Below are 19,239 nucleotides of genomic sequence, written 5' to 3' on the forward strand. Positions count from 1 at the left end.
CCACACTATGATGAGTAAGCAGGCTATACGTTACCGTGTCACAAGCTGTTAGGAAAGTGGTCCCCTCTCGCTAAGGTTAGGTGGTTGTATCCGGGTCCGCTGGATTAATATTTAGGTCGGTAACAGCTCGGAAATCCCCGGTGATGTATTGGTTCTTCTTCTTCTTATAATTTGCTGAGAAATACACCTATCCTGTAACAGACAAGAAAGAGGACTGTAGCCTAGTCGGATACCACGGGCCTGTGCATCGTTGTATAGACAGTAGAGGGCGGAGGGCGGGAGGGGCAACTATCGGAACGAGGCGAAGGTGCTGTGCCGAAGAAGTTGCAAACGTAGTAACTACTGGTATTCACAGTGTCTACGAAAAGAATCTACATTGCATTGATCAGCGAAGGTAGGTGGAATTTATAGTCTTAGATGTCTCCTAACTCGGTCTTATAAAGAGAGACTAGGACAGCCGGACGACTAACTTTGCAATTCCGCAACTATTCATTCTAGTTGTAACAGGTGTCGCCCCGATCCTAAAGGAGCGAACTAAACCTGCATGCTTCATGATGAGATTTCTTCACTAATACCTTCTGGGTTGTCGATCCCTATGGATCCATCAGTTGACCAGGTGCGGAACAGCTGCCACTCTCAGCCCGCCGGCTTGTTGGAGTTAACGAGTGGTTCTAGCTAAACCGAAGCGGGTCGGCCTACGGCCACATGGAACAGAACGGCAGTGCATACCAATCAATGTAAGTAATAATGGCGACAGTTGTTAAAGATATCATGTGAAACAAATGCGACAAAACGACTTATTGGTATTTTTACGTTCCACTTATTTCTTTTAAACGCAAGGAATTAGAGCTTACGTTCGCTGTTCAAAGCGTATGACGAAAATAGCATTAGCCCGGGTGGCACAGCCCGTGTGAGCTGGGCCATAGACCCGCAAACAGGGTACGAGAATGGAGCTGGCTTTTTATAGGTCAATCTAACCAAGTCAAGGAGATGATATTCGGGTTCACTGCTCACCTTGTAGATCTGCCGGGAATATATCCACAACAACGAGGAGTGATGTCCGTCTAATATGGAGTAGCTAGTAAGAATAGTATGGAACATCGTATGCCTCGGGAGGACGTACATGACGTCAGTGACGCTGTCAAGCCTCATTGACTCCTGATGGCAAGGAAGACGTGTTGGAGGATTGACGCAGGCATGCGAAAGTCAAACACACAAAATGATATAAGTCAGTGACTATCTTATAATCTTTCATCTTTCACGACATCAACAACAGCAGCATTCCTCCTCATCTCCAGCACCAACCATTCGCATCTCTGCAAAACAATTTACAAATTTCCATAACGCCACAGCCATATACATAATCACCAACTCTCACCAAGTTAGGAATCATATTTAAGAAAGTCTACCTCGACATCACCAATTCCACCATGCAAATCTCCACAGGCCTCGTCACCATCTTCACCCTCATCTCCCTGGGTCGCGCTCTACCATCGGCCGAGGCTTTGGACTATGACGGGATTCTCTCACGCCGCGATACCTACGACCGCAAGGGTTCGGGCATGTGCGGTAGCCTGCAGGTCAAGTTCTGCGACGAGGCGGTGAACAACTACATCATCCGGGACGACACGCCGCGGTACCGGCCCGACGTCTACCAGTCGTGCTCGGGGGGCTGCTCGGCTCTGGGCGCCGAGGGCATGACGGGCGCCGGCTGCCGCGTCTTTGTCGGCGGCGGCCAGGACTGCAAGCGCAGCGGCAACCAGCTCTGGCTCGACTACCAGGACATCCGCAACAACGGGGCGGACAAGTGCGGCAGCAAGCACTGGGGCGACGGGTGCCGGACCACTATCAACTACGTCGCGGAGTGTGGCAAGGTCAAGGAGGACTGCCCGGCGATATGAATTTCTATGTACATGGGAGCATCGGGAAGAAGCGAACGTCAAGATGGGCAACTGGGATGGGTAAAAGGGATTCATGATTACCAAGGGTCGATTCGAACCTTGCAAATGTATTAATTGAATTTAAGAGCTATGGGGTTACGGAGTTCGGAAACTTTTTGTTCGATATTAAATCCGTACCACAGGCACAAGGCTGTATCATTGTAAATTCGAGTTACTGCTAAATTATCTTTTCTCGATGTTTGCTATAATCTAGGTCCTAGCTTATATTTGACACGTTGTCGGCTTTTATTATTTTGCATCCTTTGCCATTAGTGTATCATCTCATACTTGACTCCATATGTCTTTGCAATGAGAATCCCGTACACACTATTATTGCCTCCAAATAATAGGAGTACTAGCAACTGGTCCCGCTTTTCCGAGTCATAAACTTCACCGGTTGGGAGGTTGAGAGCAAGAAAATGCTGTGATAGATTGGCAACGAGGGAGAATTTGACGCGAAGTATACCGAAACCGATAAGATCTTGATATTGTCCCACTGTAGTCGGATTGGCAAGCAGATTCTCTTCACATCAATACTTCCACGTGATATTAATGTACCACTCTCGTAAAAGGCATCACCGTGTACCATTTCGACCTAGCAAAGTGCATGGCTGCAGCCCGTAGTGTGAAGATTGGAAATGATATCTCTTCGAGGCTTCTGCATGATATCCTCGTAGCTTCTTGACCACGAGAGATCGTAAATCAGAGTACTCGACCACATCCAGCCAGCACATGTCATTGACTGGCCTTTGGATAGAATCGACGACGCCCTTGAACGCAATGAACTTATCAGCTATTTTGGTGAGATCAGTCTGTGAATGTTTTCGCGCGAGCTCATGCCAGAATTCGCGGAAACTGTGCTCGCCGATATTTCCTCTTCCTCTATTCGCCGGAGTATGTATTCTAATTAATCGTGGGAAGGTTGGGGGTTTAGATTTACATATCTCGAGTGAGTACAGTTCTTTGTATTGCTATGCTAATTGATATATTTCGAAATATAGGATCCGAGACCTGAGGAGGTGTTCTTGAAAGACCTAGCCTCGATCTCGTTATTTTAGATATGATTATTAAAGACCTAGAAATGCTCCGTAGTATTGTCTAAGTTTATCTCAATACGAGTATGTAGTGATGAAGCCCACCCAAACTGTTGGAAAAGCGATTCGCTTCCATTACTGGATAGCGTTGCAGACATGTTTAAGCAATAATAGGAGTAAACAGGGTGAATTTTCGCTATTCTGCTTCCTAATCGGCAAGGTCGTTCTGCTTAATGCATAAGGCGTCAATTTATATACATGTTATTTTAAGCCCGCGGGCTATAAGTATAGCCTTACGAATGACCCTAAGGTAATTAATAACATCGATTCTGTACTAAATTGCTTTTTTAATCTTTGTTTCAAGTCTTTAATACCCGTGACTTTCCTACCTGTGGTTAAAGGTTATATACAGTCTAGTAAAGTGGGTTTCTTTCGTTAGTATTAACTTTATAAATTCGTTACAAGTAACCGGGTAAGATACTAAGACGTAGATATTTTTACTTAATTATTATAACGTTTATAATGCTCTTTATAAGTATTTACTTAAGAGTAAATAAGGTCAAAATCGCAACCGGAAGGTAGCGGCCTCGCCTAGACTAACGAAGAGTAAGCTAGGTAACAGGTTAGTACGTTCCGTCGAGTTAGACCTAAGGTAGAAGAGCTTACTCTAGTAATTGATAAATGCTAGGTCAATTCTGAAAGGTTCTTCAGACATGGCGCTGACTGCGCGGATAGTAAGTGAACAGGACAGAAGAACCTCCTTCCGGGTTCTCCCGGGACATACTGCTGAGCGTACGAACTTTGTACATACGATGCAGCCACCCTCATATCCCAATTGATCTGGGTTCAACTCAACCTCGAGATCTCGAGGCATGACTTCATGACGTACATGATGCGCGAACGTATGACGGGCAGCCAGGCTTCTCTGAACAGTATATCATGATGAACAGCGCCTTACTCATAGGTGCAGTTAGCGAGACGAGGGTTTCTGCTGTGAGCGGCTTCTTCTTTTCCGCCGGAATGGCACGGGAAAGGTTGAGACGGCTTATCGAGGAAGTCCGACCCACATACAACAGCGAGTCGGTGATCAACTTTGTTAACTCACACCATCTCCCTTACTTGCGCGCTTGTATGGAAGAGACGCTGCGCATTTTCCTACCGTTGTCGAAACACCGCCTCGTCAGTCCCCCGGGTTTATGCTCAAGGGCAGTTAGGTTCCTCGCGGGGTAAGTTCTCAACTCGCACACTTGAAGTCCTCCTAGCAGGCTCTCCTCCTCCTCGGTACTTTAAGTAATGATTACTTCACTATAGACCCCGCTCCGTGTCAACCAGGTGGCGGCCATGCGCAACCCCGATAGCTTCGTTGACCCAGAGAGCTGGTACCCAGAGTGGTGGCTGCCCAAAACGCACCCGCTCTACGGTCCCTGCAAGATGGGAAACCCAGACGCCACTTTTCCTGCTTAGTTTTAAAAGGTTATCTGGACACTATGCCGTGGCACTTGAAAAGCCTAAGCAGGTTGGGGTTTAATTACTCCACGAATGTTTCCCCGGCATATTTGATATTTCTCGTTTGATTTACTTCAACTATGATACTGTCATATTGAGTTGCCAATGATTTGCCAGTTTTCCTTTTCCTTTCCTAGATTCGTTAGGATGACATAAATGCACCCGCTACAAGCAAAGTAGACTCAGCTTAGAAAGCGGAACAGATCCGATTTTGAGCTTCGCAAGAATGGAGAGAGAATGCGGGACTTTCCATAGAATTTCGGGTAACCCGTTCCTCTGAATTTAGTAATAAAGGAGGTTATCCTTAGGCCAACTGTCGTATCAAAGGTTTTGTCTGAAACAACATATATAGCTGTTCACTGAACGACTTCCACGATGGCCCATCCGATCATATGAACCATCTTTGTAGATGTTACGTCATGACCGCCTTGGTTTATCGTCGCGAATTCGATGGATAATCATTGACGGAGAAACTCGAAGAAGCGGCGCTGATATCCTTTCAGCCAAGGTTGATTCTACGATAATTATCATGACCGCCATGATCAACGCCTAGTCGCAGGTCCGATGAAGCAGGCGTGTGATAGACTAACAATCGGTGCGCAAGGACAATTTACGATCTGATGATTTGTCTATGGAGCAGTCTGCCACGGTGTAGGCGTGCCTGGTCGCCTCAAATAGAGCGATGACCTATGTGAGACAATGGATGCATCTGAACGTTATCGGAGTCGGGTTGCTTTTCATCTTGAAAGAATATGTGCTCTAGGATATAGCAATGATACAAGGAGCGCCATTCAGAGGGTTAAGCATGTGCATGCGAATTTAATAGGATTTATACTTTTACACTCAGTAGCCCGACAGAGTGTAGCGATATTGCCTTGCGTGCGCAAAATATTTAAAATGTGGAATGGCTTCTCCATTCATTTCTTTCCGTACAGTTTGGGCGACAAATAGATCTATTCAGCGCTATCGTACGAAAGGAAGAAGGGATTATTCCCATCGTACGCGATCTACAGATAGGGGTTTGGCCTATACGGCTGCAAGCTGCCGACAGCCACGGTGTGGCTGTAGTGGCTTGCCGTCAGTACGCCGGTAACTAGCTAGACTATATGGTCGTGCGAGACCGCGGATAACCATATTCCAACAAAAAAATATATTACGAAATTTTACACGGGTTGCAGCTAGATAATAAAATAACAAGGGCGACTTTAACAGAGTCGTTATACATCCCATCCATTATTAATACTTCCAAAGGTACCTAACGCCGTGGAATAAGTTTCGAGTCTGTGTGGGGTAAATGCAATACAGGCAAGGGGCTTGACATAGTACATAAGAATTGGGACCTGAAGGTAAAAGAACAAAGTTAGGAATGAAAAAAATGAATGTTATTTGTTAAAGGATTTGAAAGCCGGTAAATTCCAAATACAATTGCATTCTGTGACACTGATGGCGCCATTCCTTATATCGGTACTCGGTACCATGATCATGCCATGGATCCTCTCGGGGTTCGGTACCACAATCGACCCATGACACCAATGTATTCTGTTTTCCTTTCCATGATGAATACTTCCAGACGTCGTGAATCCATGCGGGGTTTGTACAGTATAAGCATCTGGGGGTCTACATACTACATCAGAACATGAAGATCATATCATATCATATCAATATCGCCGATGGCCCCGTGCGTTAATCCAACCTCGGGGGAATAAACCGTCCGTGTTGCGAAATCAACTATATTAAAAAACCTTCGAGTAATTGAAGCTTGCCATGTTCGAAAATTGATATTATGTCACAATGTAATCTCTTGTCTCCTCATTCTCTAGTTTTCATATGCCGCACTGCTTTCGGCAACCAGCTTAAATAAAAAGAAGCATTTTAGCCAACGCAATTTGATCTTGTAATGGCCACTATGGCAGCAGAGCCAACGCCATCGACCGAGCCAACGGCCTTTCAAAAGACCAGCCAAGACGCAGCAACAGCGCCGTCACGCACAATACTTGTCGACAGCGAAAAAGGGGAGGAGGGCATCTTGAATGCCCATGAACACAAGGAATCGGAAGCCGACTACGCGACGGGGTTGAAGCTCATTGTGCTCATGACATCGCTCCTCCTGTGCCAGTTCCTAGTTGCACTGGACATGGTAAAAACATCTTACGAGCATCTCAGGATATGATCAAGTGAAGAACCGCTACTGACGGCACGTCCCCCGCGTCCAGAGTATCATCGCAACTGCCATCCCCAAGATCACGGCCGATTTTCACAGTCTGGACCAGGTGGGCTGGTACGGCTCGGGCTTCCTGCTTACGCTTGCCGCTTTCGTTGCGCTATGGGGCAAGGCTTTCAAGCACGCGAACATCAAGAGGGTTTTCTTGTCTGCCGTCCTCGTCTTCGAGCTGGGGAGCTTGATATGTGGTAAGTAAGATAGAAGGCGGTTATTGCTGATTCTCGGAGGCTGAACCGCAAAGAAATAAGCTTAAAAAGGTGGAAAGTCTATGTTAACCTATTGAATTACTATTAATACTTGCCTTACTTAGGCGTCTCCCAGAATAGCACGACGCTGATTGTGGGCCGTGCGATTCAGGGATTCGGAGGAGCCGGTATGACTAGCGGGGTCTACCTCATCGTCTCAGTTTCCGTCGTGCAGCAGCTAGTCCCCGCCCTGCTTGGCCTCCTTAGCGGTATTTTCAGTGTTGCCAGCATTGTCGGACCGCTTCTTGGTGGTGTCTTTACGGATCGGCTGTCATGGCGATGGTGGTAAGTGATGGGTTTCATTGCAAAGGGGAAAGATGAAAACTCTGTATGTCTTTCTATACGCTAACGTTTGACGCACATTAAGCTTCTACATTAACCTCATTGTCGGCGCCCCATCTATTCTCTTCCTCTTGTTCTTCTACAAGCCTCCGGCCCACCATAAGATTGTACCTATTGGATGGAGGGAATTTATTCACACGCTGGACTTACCGGGTGTGGCGCTCGTTCTCGCTGCGCTGACTTACTTCATCCTCGCGCTGGAGTATGGCGGTGCTACTAGGCCGTGGAACTCAGGCACCGTCATCGGCCTGCTCGCAGCCTTCGGGGTCCTAACTATCCTGTTCATCATCCTCGAGTGGTACCAGGGTGACCGAGCACTGCTTGTCGGCCGCCTTATGAAACGGAGAACTATTGCGGCGTGCGCCATCTTTGTTTCCATGTACGTGTTGCCCATAGACAAAGAGCAGCTTGCTCTTATTCATTTCTATATTTATCCCCTCCTGTTTCTACTCTGACTGACCACGGACAATCCAGGATCAACTTCTCCTTCTTTCCCCTTGCATATAATCTCCCAATCTACTTCCAGGCTGTCAATGGAGTTTCTCCGCTGGAAAGCGGCATCCGTTTGCTCCCAACTATTCTTCCCATGAGTAAGTTGATATTTTCCCCACCCCACATGACATGACCGAATGTGCGTGGAGGAGATGAACTGCTAACGCTCATCCCCCTTGCTAGCCCTGTTCAGTTTGGTATCCGCTCCGGGTATTGTCCTGGCCGGTTGGTATCAACCGTGGCTGATGTTTGGCGCCTCCCTCGCCGCCATCGGTGCTGGCCTGATCTACATGTTAGACGTATATTCGACCAATGCTCAGTGGATCGGATTTCAGATCGTTGCAGGTCTTGGAACGGGTCTCTCCATGCAACCTCCTGTCATTATCGCCAATGCCATCACCCCCAAGGAAGACAATAGTATGGCTATGTCAGATGTCTTGTTCTTCCAGTTTATCGGCGGCACCTTCGGTATCGGTATCGCCCAGGCCATCTTAAATAATGGTCTCATCCGCAGCCTCCCGGAGCTCGCCCCTGGTGTGACTACAACGGACGTCCTGAGCGTTGGTGCGTATGACCTGCAGAACATCTTCTCGGGTGAGGACCTTCTCGGTGTGTTGAGGGCTTACATGGCTGGCCTTCATGATGCGTGGATCATGAGCATTGCCGGTGCCGCCGTCGCCGTTTTCTTGCCCTTACTCGGGGATTACGTCAAGCTTCCCAAAACTCCCCCCAAAGGCTGGGATGCCTAGGCGGACTAACATTGGCGTAGGTGAATACCCACTTTGACTCTTACTGTTTGGAGTAGAGTCCTCATTACGGCTTTAATGAAAGGGTGGGCTGGCCTCGATCTATATAAGAGGCGCATAAATAAAGCAGTTGTGCAATCATAGTCCTGACGTTGTCAGTTAATTGACCAATTTAATTGGGGGCGCTATTTATTCTTTCAACAGTAAATCGAGCTGTTATTATCTCTTTTTTTGTCCACTTTCTTTATAGTTTTGTTTTCTCCCGCGTCCAACGCCGCGCCACTGCCAGGTTGCTGTTTAAGAACGTAATATAAACTCACCGATCAACAAAAGAACCGATCTTTTATATTTGTATTAGTATGGCAGTCACTACAAACAAGTCTCCAGCGGGTTGAAATTATGTGACTAGACTTGCTGCTCGCTGTCCGCTATTAGTGTGGGTTACCTAGAAGTGCCCACCCCCCTGAAGTGCCCACCCTGATGAGAAACACAGTATCAATTCAATTAGAAATACAACCACAACTACATAGAAAATCTAGTTATTTTCATAGTCAGAGAGCTCCCTTATCTCTCCAAGTACGGTTTCAGCTTGTGTAAGGTCATCTTGAATACCTATAGCTAGGCGCTCTTGCCGCCTCAACTTATTTAAGGGTAATTGCGCCAAAACGCGATCACGGTGACTAATTATTGTATTTAGATCCTCATTAATATTATTCCCGTTTAGCTTAACCTTCTTCCGTGGTTAGGGAGTAAGGCTATGTACTTCTTCTTCGAGCTTTTTGATTTTTAAAGCCATCACGGTGTTCTCGATAACTAGCTGGTCTATTCGTTTCCCAGCCTTATTACAGATTGACCTCATACTTCTTACAAAACCACCGGCGGCCTCTTCTAATCGATGAGATACCTTTTGTAGATCTTGGCCACTTTAAGGAGTCATCCAAATATGCTCTTCATCGCTGCCTTCTAAAGCTATCTTAAGTATAGCTATTGCCAAAGGAGGTGACCTACGTGGGTGCTTAACCCGGAAGGAATCGATCAATTTGCTTAGGTTGAGTGGGCAAATACTAGTTGTCATAAACCCCGCGTGGATGTTCTTCGATGAGAAGGCCTTTTTAGCTGCTTCATAGTATGCTTTCAAGAAGCGCTGCTTCTGACGGGGAGCGCTAGTATCGTACGACGCCCACTCCTTGGTCAACTCCCTATAATAGGTCTTCAACGGCCCAAAGATGCTACGATCTTCAGGCTAAGCAACGTGTAATGAATGAGGTGGTATTAGAACAACGTAGACGTTGTGTTGTTTCAAGATAAATAACGTAGCCACTGTTAAGTGAGTAGTATGTCCATCCATGACTAATATTCGATGGGTTAATAGTAATCGTAGACGTGTAGCTAGTAGATAACACTCCTTCACCCATCGAATGAACAATTCAGAGTTACTCTAACCACTGACAGAGCTTCCGTAGGCATAAGGAGGTATCTCGCCTTCAAGGAAGTTCTATACGTTCACGTTTGCCCCGGTATATATCACCAACGGGGGTAACCTAATACCGGAGGCTACACAGGCTTCGATAATCGTTACCCACGTGGTCGATAAGCTGTATTAAACGTCGGTCTTATTCGTTAGAGCATCGCCAACTACTTTCTTATGTTGTTTGGCAACGCTATCACCATCTTGTAAGCCATGTTCGTCGACGTTCGTGATATCGACCGGGTTGACGTTATATTAGTTGCAAAGAAACACTATACGTTCGTGGAATTTGCGTAGAGCTTTTAGTATACAAGCCTTCGATCGAGCTGCTTCTAACCCACTACCCATCTTCATCTTAACTGATAGATTCCGCTTTAAAAACGCGGTCGGCCAGTGTTTACCAACCGGATCGAAGTCACCGCCTTCACGGAGGAGGCATTCGGCGAAAGATCGTAGCTCCAACCTACTGGGAGATCGCCTAGCATGGTCTTCTTCAATAACCTATTCAGAAACGTACTTCTCTTGTAAAGGGGAAAGCCGCTGCTGTTTTTGGTGGGAAGTTACCCGATCTGGGATACCTGCTATCCTTCGATTCAACGTTCGGCGACTTACCGCCCAGTTACGTGAAGAGCTCGATCGATTCTTAGTCGATTGGAATTCTGCTTTTACAGCGCTAATACGCTGTTCTCGATTGACATCCATGGTGAATATCACGTTAATAGAGGTTGTTATGGTTAAGGAATGAAACAGTGATTGAAATTACGGATATCCGATGGAGGAGTTCAGGGGTGGGCACTTCAGGGGGGTGGGCACTTCTAGGTAACCCACACTAGTCTTAATTTAGCTGACGGTTAGACAAAGCATCTTTTAGGCATTTCAGCGCCAAATCTGCTGAAACCTCACTACGGTAACAGTAGCAGTCACTAGTTTAAGCAAGCTCCCTGAGCTGGTTAAAAGCTCCAAAGACAAACGAAATGTTGTGTAGGTAATTATTAACCTTGACTAGTTGGGGCTCCGTACATAATTACCTCATTCTCAGTGCCCCGATTTTATCTTGAGCCTTGGCATTTCAAATTGTTGTTTTGTATGCACCTTTACCGACGAATATTCATCACCAATCGAGATAACCCAGCAAATGATTGCCCAGAATATAGCCGAATGTGTATCCCGCGTCCCTTCCTCAATCAAGACGCCATCCTATGGAGCAAATAACTGTAGTTGACTACTTGGACATAACACTGACACCGCCCAAGTGCGCTAGGCTAGCCTAAAAGTTGATCCTTCTTAGGCAGCAGCATCCATTTCAGCAGCTTAATCCGTTGCCAGCCTCTGGCAGGCCGTGACTTCTCGATTGTCTCACCAAGGACTTGAGCATGACTTCCTACAATGGTCAGGAATTGCATTTTGAAGAAAGAAATAGCTTAGGCACGGACACGATCCTGTTTTTGCATGGCGGTGGCTCGTGTGGTCTCGAGTGGGATTTGGTGGCCAACGATGTGTCTCTCGCATCCTACCACCTGATTTTGGTCGACCTCCCGCATCATTCTGGATCGCGTCACTTGGCGCCGTTCTCTCTCCCAGCTGCCGCCGACGCGGTTGTTGACACTATCGCGAAACATGCGCAAGACGGCAAAGCGCACATTGTTGGCCTGTCGCTCGGCGGTTTCGTGGCGCTGGATCTTACAGCCCGGCATCCGGAAGTCGTACTCAGCTGCTTTGTTACAGGCGCCGTGCCCTGGCAGGGCTTATACAGATGGTTCGGAGAGCGACCGAATCTCGTATGGTGGGTCGGCCGCTTGCAGAGCGCTGTACCAGGCCTGGACAGATGGGCGGAGAGAGCGCAAGGCTTGATGATTAGCCCCGCTCTCAGGGCAAAGTTGGAAGAAAATAAGTGCAAAATTCTGTGTCTAGAGGTATTTCACGCGATTACTAACCAGTTTGGTTGGGACACCGTCGAGCGTGTAGCCGATTCCGGCGTCAGGACATGTGCTGTGGCTGGCTCGAAAATGGATCAAGTTGCCGCTGTCAAGAAGATGGGCCTCATGCTCCGTAATGGGGGGAAGAAGAAGGGTATCACCAATATGGCAGTGGAAGTGAAAGAGGCAGTGCATTGGTGGAATATCCAACTTCCAGCTCTCTTTGCGAGTGGTATAAATGCTTGGGTCCGCGAGGAACAATTACCTCGGGAATTCAAATCTTTGTAACCAACTTTTATTATACACTTAGTTTGCAACATGTCGAATTATGGTGTGCACCAGGAAGGATACGCAAGTCTCTAAAAGTTCATATGTAATAAATGATATTAAAGGCATCCCATCAATCTCTCCGGGCCCGAATAATAACAGTACGCTAAGCTCTTCAACCATTCCCGTACTGTCTATATCATGGTACCCCCCCTACCGTGACCGAAAGGGAGTATCAACTTCCTCCCACAATAGGGCCTCTAGACGGTCGAAGGGTTGTTCCTCTTCTTGCGGCGACGGCAGCATAGACAGCATACGAAGAAACAGATGGCGAAGAAAGCGACACATCCGATGACAATTCCAGCAATTGCTCCTCCAACTAATCTTCTACCGCGGTGATACCGTGGCATGAGCACAGCTGCATTCGCAATTGCCCTAGTTGTCACTGGCATATACTTGATCGGTTAGTTAAAATACAGAGGTATATATTCTCAAGACTTACCATGTTGGAAAGTTATCAGGGAAGGTCTGATTGGCTGGTGTATTTTGGGTATTATTACACCGTAGGTATTCTTGCGCAGTGCAGAATCTGAATCGCGGGTATGAGCTTGCTAGATTATGGAATTGTGATTAAAGTATCGAATTGAAACAATGTCCTCTGAAGATATGAAGGTGATTGACTGGCATTAACATTGAGGTCGGCACTTGAAGGTAGCTATAGTCATATATGTAGCAGCTCAAACAGTGAAACCTGTTTGTCGTGAACTTCTCTTGTACAGAATTTCTCGGAAAGTGATATGAGCTACGCCAAGACTTTGACATTAACACTTTTATGTGCTAGCAACTATACAAGTTATCAGGCACTGCAACTAAGAGTAGTTGCTGGCCAAAGCACAGCATGACTTGACCATTGCAATAAGTTCCACTGAATTCGACCCACTCTTCGGGTTTATGTGCCGTGACCGGGCACTGAAGATGCTGGTATTAGCCGCGTTTCCGGCATAGTAGCGCGGACAACGGATAAGTGGCATCTACATAGGTCCGTGTTCATTTTACGGCAGAGCGTGGTGACGACGCCTAGGTTGACGAGTGCGGAAGTTTGGGTGACAGCATTGATTGATCACTGATTTAATTTAAGTCTATTGTGACGTCGTCGCATCACATCCAATTGACAAGGCCCGGGCTCTTAGCTTGATGGACGCGCGCTGTGAAGAGATCGCGGCTTCGCGGTAACTGAGAATTTTAATGATTCCGACAATTAGACTACACTTCACTTTCACGTTGTGTACAACTATGGCCCATGAAATGCGATCTGCCATATTAAACATCTCGAAACGATGTAAGTTAGACTAATAAAAATATCTTCTTATTTTCATGCCAGCATGCAACCATTGTTACAATGCTCAATGGTATTGCAACCATTCGAGCTCATATACCGATTCCTTCGAACGTTACTGATGGAACTCCAAGACAAGTTGCAGAATTGCAAGTTTTAAGCCGAGGACTTTCATATTAGAGCTAATAATAATTGCCTAGAATGAGACTCTCACCTCAAGAATTTCAATGGCTACGGTCTGTTTACTAAAGCACTTTCTCTGTCTGGATGCAGTTTGGGTAGGAAAATACTCCGTTGGTAGTTAAGTCCTTTTGTATCAAATCGTTCACGGGTGTCGTCGAAACTGTCGGGAAACATGGAAGAGCACAGCTCTGGCGCTCTCAGTCCTTATATTGTTATTTTTCTTTTCGCAAATACCTCTGCGGCCAGGATCATCAAAAAAGAAATATCACCATAATAGAGGCCTAGACGATAGTAGCGCACAACAAACGACCATCCCAACGCCCATCCAGCTGATAGAAGCTTTAGGTGCGATGAGCTTATACACTGTGTTCATTAGATTAATGACAGCGGTTGCCGTAATGCTTGTAGATAGGCGGCTGTATAAGCTGCAACGTTTCAGAGTCACGACCTTGTCTCTATGGTCCTGTAGAGGCATCGCAACGTCTCAAATCATTTTAATACTTGCAGGACAAGTCTGCGATATATTTGCGGCCACTCTGAAACATTTTAGCTATCACAACTATCATCTACTCATACAAGCCGGCTGCACTGCACGCTTAACTGCGAACCGATAATGTTATCTCTATAATATTCTAGACTAACCTAGACTAGACTCAAGTTAGACTAAAGCGAACTAAGGTTAGCCAGCAGCTTATGCCGTGCTGGAGTCCACTCTGGAAATCGGCACGGACAACTCGGATGCCTACATACACGCATTTAACAATCGTCATCGAGCTTTGTGAGCAAGTTTGTTAGCGCTAATGATTGTAATTAATTATGCTGCCCAGCATTGCTTTGTCTTCTCTTCTACGATATTGAGTTAATGTTATAAGAACACAGCACCAGCGCTTTAGATCTGATGACTGCACCGTGGTAAACAAATTGTAAGTATCCCGAAATGTGCGAAAGAAGTATTCGACTTGGCAACTACTGTTAAAGCGAGCCTATTGCAAAGACGTCAACTTTATTGCTTAGATTGTATACACCTACGCTTTAATATTCTTGTGGCAATCGACATCTATCTACCACTAAATCAGTGAAACCTTAAATAGTGTTGTACCATAGTGATCTCGAAATCTTCTTGTATAAGTGTGTGACCAGTTTAAAAGTTGTCGTTTATAACTTTTTTGCCTCTTTTAAGAGCTAATTAAATCATGTTAAAGTACTTTCCGCGTCAATAAGAACTAGTTATCGACGAAGAGGCTGCCATGACTTTTCAGTCGTCGTTTCTGGCAATATTCTCGCACATTCGGCTATAAAGGATAGTAATGTCGAGCAATTTACTGCTAATCGTGGCCATTGTTATAACCAGCTAAATCTCATGGAATCCAATTATATCTCGATCTAGCTAATACTTCAGTTCGGCTATGGCAGTGTTTGGCAGACCCAGAAAGATTGTTATCTTGAATGAAGCCTTGGAACAATAAGCCCCTTGGACGGATATTGAAAGTGGCGCACCTGTTGTGCTGAATATGCCAATTAGCTCCGCGGCTGCGTTAGTCTTATCAACAACGTAGATTCAGTGACGATGTCAAGTATTAACTGGATCACTGACATCGGGATTAAGTTGTAATAAACGCAGCATAGTAGGTTTGACATAGTCTCCTATGTAACCTAATAGCCTACAATCGACTCAGGTCTCATTGTTCCGCGACGCAATAGGCTTGAAGATCTCAATATTACCTTCGAACGCTGAATTAAGTGAGTGGAATAATCGAGTAGATAGTACCATGTCTATATCGTCATTCTTTACATAGCTACTTGCATTGTGGCCAGCCTTGACGTATTCCTCGAAAGGAACAAGGAACACAAAATACATCAGAATCTAAAACCACTCTCAAAACGTTAGAGCAGGTCTGAAAAGCTGCCCAACGAAGCGGAATGTGTTCAGGCAAACCCCAATCGCCGCAAAGAGCGTGCTTGAACTTCCCTTTGGATGCATCCACGCCAAATAAAACAAATTCCACATTGGAAATTGTCAATTTCCCGTTGCTATCTGCGTTTGCGAAATCTGTTATCATTATTAAATACAGTGGCGTTGTGCAATGACTTATGGAGAGAAATATAAGTTAATGCTAGGTTGACCAAGTCTACTGGTTTTGTTGCAAAGACTTAGATCGGAAGAAGTGTTTCAATAGGGAGCTTTGTTTTCATCATGTTAGGAGGGCCTTTTGTGAAAAGCTTCGAGTAAGATGTACATTTGCAAGAATAATCTAGGCCCTAGTTAATTTGAGTGAAAGTAAATCTCTTCAAGGTAAGAGTTTGAGTGGTGTGGTATATAAGCCGTGCAATCGCAAAATAATGAATAAAGATGGCATTTGTTAAATCTAAACAAAGCGTTATAAATTAAAAGAGAATACGATGTTAATAATATATAAGAGCCTATGTTTAGAACATTACTTCTTGACTTAAGTAAAATAATAATGATATATGGAAAAGAAATATTTAAATGAAGAATTATAAATAAGTCTTAAATGAAGCTTTGCACGAGGTAAAAAACTCGATCTCTGTGGTTCATATGCACATAAATATATCACAAAACTTTTTTACTTAAGCTCTTGCAGGTTTATTCTGCTTACGAAGTAAAACAGATCGACGAAACTGCGAAATAATAAGTAAATCTTACCGCTTGTTCCTCACTTCAAAATGGCTCTAATAACTATGTTTCCCAATGAAATTCTTTGCTCTATTCAGGAAAAGCTTAGCACTCCCTTGGATTTGATCAACTTTGCGAGTCTCTGTAAAGGATTTCGGCGCAAGTTCTACGGTGTACAATTATTCAAAGGGGACATAGTCATCTACAAACGGCATATAGAAGGCCAAGGCGAGGAGGCGACCATCATAACGCTCCTTTTGCGCGTGGCTATCTACTGCGAGGACCTGGATCTAGTGAATACTGGCATCAACGTGTATGCATCCAACTTCCCTGAAGCGTTTTGGGGCAAATTTGGACCAAAGATGATTGGTCCAATAGATTGTGCAGCCATTGATGGCAGACTGTCAGTCGTTCAGCAATTTGCTGAACTTCCAGCCTTACGGCCTAGGGACCTTTACTTTGATTCTTTTCTTGCGAAATTGCAATTATGGAACTACCCTATGTTGACCGATGAAGACGGCTGGAAAAGTCACCCATTACAAGATGCGTTGTTTAATGCTATCAGATTCGGCAAGAAAGAGGAAGTCGCGTTGTATCTAGCCCAAATCGACGGCGGATTTTGGTTACATCCATATTTTCTCAGAGAGGCAGCCAAGAATGGGATGCCCCGATTGCTGTCTTTACTACTATCCAATGACAAGATAGACCAGACTGGTAAGGCACAAAGATTGTTGGATGCTCTCCCGGGATGTGAAAGACTAGATAGACGAGGTACAGCTTACCAGGTCATTGAAGTACTGGTGGCTGCTGGTGCTCGTTTTGATGGTATGAGACCTCTAGTTACAGTGGTGTTTGGTCCTATCGCCGAAGCATTTACATCCATCAGGACCTCCTGTCCCTCTAATGCAATTGCCATAGCGAGATACCAGCTCGACCATGGAGGTCTAGATGTTGGTGACTTACAAGTGGCTTTGAAGCGTGCGGCAGCATCCGACTGGTGTCTTGAGTTCACCAAGGCGCTTTATCCGGAAGCTCTACCACGAGTCGCCAATCCCGAGGTGCTCAAGTCTTCGTTACTTGACAGCGCAATTGAGGGTTCTTTAGGGGGTCACACCTGTTCTTACTTGTTAATGAATGGCTGTACCCCTACTTTTGCGCAATGGAAATTGGCCTTGCGAGTCTCGAACTTGATTATTATCGATTTCTGGATGGAACACACACCAGAGGCTCATCAGGACCTCAACAAGAGAGATATTCGTTACAACGGCCTAAATGGTATTACGGCTCTGGATTGGGCTTTGATGTCCTTGGAATGGTTGCCGGGGAGAGTTGGAAACGTCAGACAGTTCTGTGCAGTATTGCGACTGGTTTACCATGGTGCAGATGTTAGCAAAGTGCCTGGAATTGCCTGTCGTAACTTCTTCAGGTGCTTGGACGGGCACATGGAATTGAACCTAGAATTACGCAAAGCTGTTGAAGTTATGAATGGTTCGACAGCCCTTGTCATTGACTCGGCCCCCGAGTTATGCACGGGTAGAGGTACAAATGAGGGTTTGCTTAAGCAGATAGCAATACTGTGCAAGCTGCTATCTAATAGCGCTTTCAACCCTCCCTCGTCGACGTTCATCAACTGTGACTACCGCAATTACTGGAGGTATTCTGCTTATTAAGAAAATATCATTCTCACGAGACGCTTCTCAAATGTTACATATATCAGTGCAATACTATTTTACTGTTATTGACTGACATTAGGTCTCTCATCATTCTTGAAAAGAACCATGCTTCTTTTCAGTATCGAATGAGTCCTTGTATTTGATATCAACCTTGCTAGAAAAAGACAGTGGGACGAGAAATAGGAAACGCCGGCATGAGTTAAGGAAGAAAAGAATTTGAAATGTAAAGGATGGGTGACATGCCCTTACCTATCAAATATCGATATTATTTCATATTGGTATTAATACAGAGATATATTTCAGATAATACCGGAGAGCTAGAGCAAGGAAACTGTAAATTCAAATATGAATTGATTCCACTCAGGAGATCTTGTTTTGCTTCTGAATGATCCTGGCTACATGGTATAAATGATCCCAGAAATGGAAAAGCATAGGTGTTTCGCCTTAAGAGCTGCTTAACGAGTCTGAAGCCGCAAAGAGAGAGGGAAATAGTTGAAAAACATCACTTAGAATGCAACTGCTAAACCTGCAAAGGCAACACGTGAATCTGACGTTGGTCGTCTTGTCAATCGCTAGAGCGGCTCATCATGACGACCACAGTATTCAGGCTTAAGCACTTGAAAGAGTTTTTCGGGTCTGTTATAGAGGCAGCAGCTTGAGACTTTCTTGCGCAAGTCCAATAACATCATCCCAGTTGTCATCGTCTTGTTGTGTCCGAGATCACTAGCACGTGGGTGGAATTTCTCTCTTATTTCTTGGCGACCTCGATGTTTGCAATGAACCTCAGTCGAAGCTCACCGTCCTCAATCTCTGTACAGCGGTCGGTCTCTTTCCGCTCATGCTTTATTTAAAATATTTAAATTTGCATCACTTGATAGGGATAATTTCTCGTCGACAATATAATCAACGAAGCATACGCGTATATGATAAGGCGGCAAAACGGCACAATTTTCAAGCACAGCGGCAATAGGTTATAAAAATAACATTTCATGGTTACAAGAGCCATGTTAGTATATCAGACTATACATGGCCCCCAAATCCCCAAATCCCCTTCCAAGACCCCCTTTGCTGACACAAATTCAATACATGTTTCTGGCGCTCAGGCCCATTGGTATCTTCTCGCCTCGAACTGAAACCACCAAATGCGGGTATGTAGTATGTACTCATGAAAGAATTTTTAGTCGTAATGTCATGACTGTCGTGAGGAAAGTGCGAAGTAACCGAATCCGCATTGC

General features: G+C 45.3%; 7 protein-coding genes across 7 annotated transcripts; 5 read left to right on the forward strand and 2 right to left on the reverse strand.

Moving 5' to 3' along the window:
• Positions 1–1,430: 1,430 nt before the first annotated feature.
• On the forward strand, positions 1,431–1,901 carry BKA67DRAFT_534759 (uncharacterized protein; the record flags this gene model as incomplete). The annotated part of the gene is made up of 1 exon (XM_046099911.1): positions 1,431–1,901. The coding sequence occupies one exon, from the start codon at positions 1,431–1,433 to the stop codon at positions 1,899–1,901; it is 471 nt and encodes a 156-aa protein (XP_045960119.1).
• A 308-nt stretch (positions 1,902–2,209) lies between these two features.
• BKA67DRAFT_534760 (uncharacterized protein) lies at positions 2,210–3,132 on the reverse strand (the record flags this gene model as incomplete). The annotated part of the gene is made up of 3 exons (XM_046099912.1): positions 2,210–2,436; positions 2,527–2,822; positions 3,080–3,132. 3 exons carry the CDS (start codon positions 3,130–3,132, stop codon positions 2,210–2,212), a joined length of 576 nt encoding a protein of 191 aa, XP_045960120.1.
• Positions 3,133–3,687: 555 nt separating this feature from the next.
• On the forward strand, positions 3,688–4,438 carry BKA67DRAFT_534761 (cytochrome P450; the record flags this gene model as incomplete). Its single annotated transcript, XM_046099913.1, has 3 exons — positions 3,688–3,708; positions 3,890–4,153; positions 4,286–4,438. 3 exons carry the CDS (start codon positions 3,688–3,690, stop codon positions 4,436–4,438), a joined length of 438 nt encoding a protein of 145 aa, XP_045960121.1.
• Positions 4,439–6,242: 1,804 nt separating this feature from the next.
• Positions 6,243–8,831, forward strand: BKA67DRAFT_636244 (putative MFS transporter). Its single transcript, XM_046105673.1, has 6 exons — positions 6,243–6,617; positions 6,694–6,889; positions 7,012–7,231; positions 7,314–7,667; positions 7,763–7,878; positions 7,964–8,831. Exons 1-6 carry the CDS (start codon positions 6,378–6,380, stop codon positions 8,527–8,529), a joined length of 1,692 nt encoding a protein of 563 aa, XP_045960122.1. The 5' UTR covers positions 6,243–6,377; the 3' UTR covers positions 8,530–8,831.
• Positions 8,832–10,469: 1,638 nt separating this feature from the next.
• Positions 10,470–10,723, reverse strand: BKA67DRAFT_562028 (uncharacterized protein; the record flags this gene model as incomplete). The annotated part of the gene is made up of 1 exon (XM_046102567.1): positions 10,470–10,723. A coding segment is annotated over exon 1 (197 nt), but the record flags the coding sequence as incomplete, so codon positions are not given.
• A 243-nt stretch (positions 10,724–10,966) lies between these two features.
• Positions 10,967–12,305, forward strand: BKA67DRAFT_562029 (Alpha/Beta hydrolase protein). Its single transcript, XM_046102568.1, has one exon. It carries the CDS (start codon positions 11,368–11,370, stop codon positions 12,196–12,198), a length of 831 nt encoding a protein of 276 aa, XP_045960124.1. The 5' UTR covers positions 10,967–11,367; the 3' UTR covers positions 12,199–12,305.
• Positions 12,306–16,381: 4,076 nt separating this feature from the next.
• On the forward strand, positions 16,382–18,001 carry BKA67DRAFT_534765 (uncharacterized protein; the record flags this gene model as incomplete). The annotated part of the gene is made up of 1 exon (XM_046099914.1): positions 16,382–18,001. One exon carries the CDS (start codon positions 16,382–16,384, stop codon positions 17,999–18,001), a length of 1,620 nt encoding a protein of 539 aa, XP_045960125.1.
• Positions 18,002–19,239: the final 1,238 nt, after the last annotated feature.

The sequence above is a fragment of the Truncatella angustata genome (assembly GCF_020726525.1).
Source record: "Truncatella angustata strain MPI-SDFR-AT-0073 chromosome Unknown BKA67scaffold_3, whole genome shotgun sequence".
In the NCBI taxonomy this organism is placed as follows: domain Eukaryota; kingdom Fungi; phylum Ascomycota; class Sordariomycetes; order Amphisphaeriales; family Sporocadaceae; genus Truncatella; species Truncatella angustata.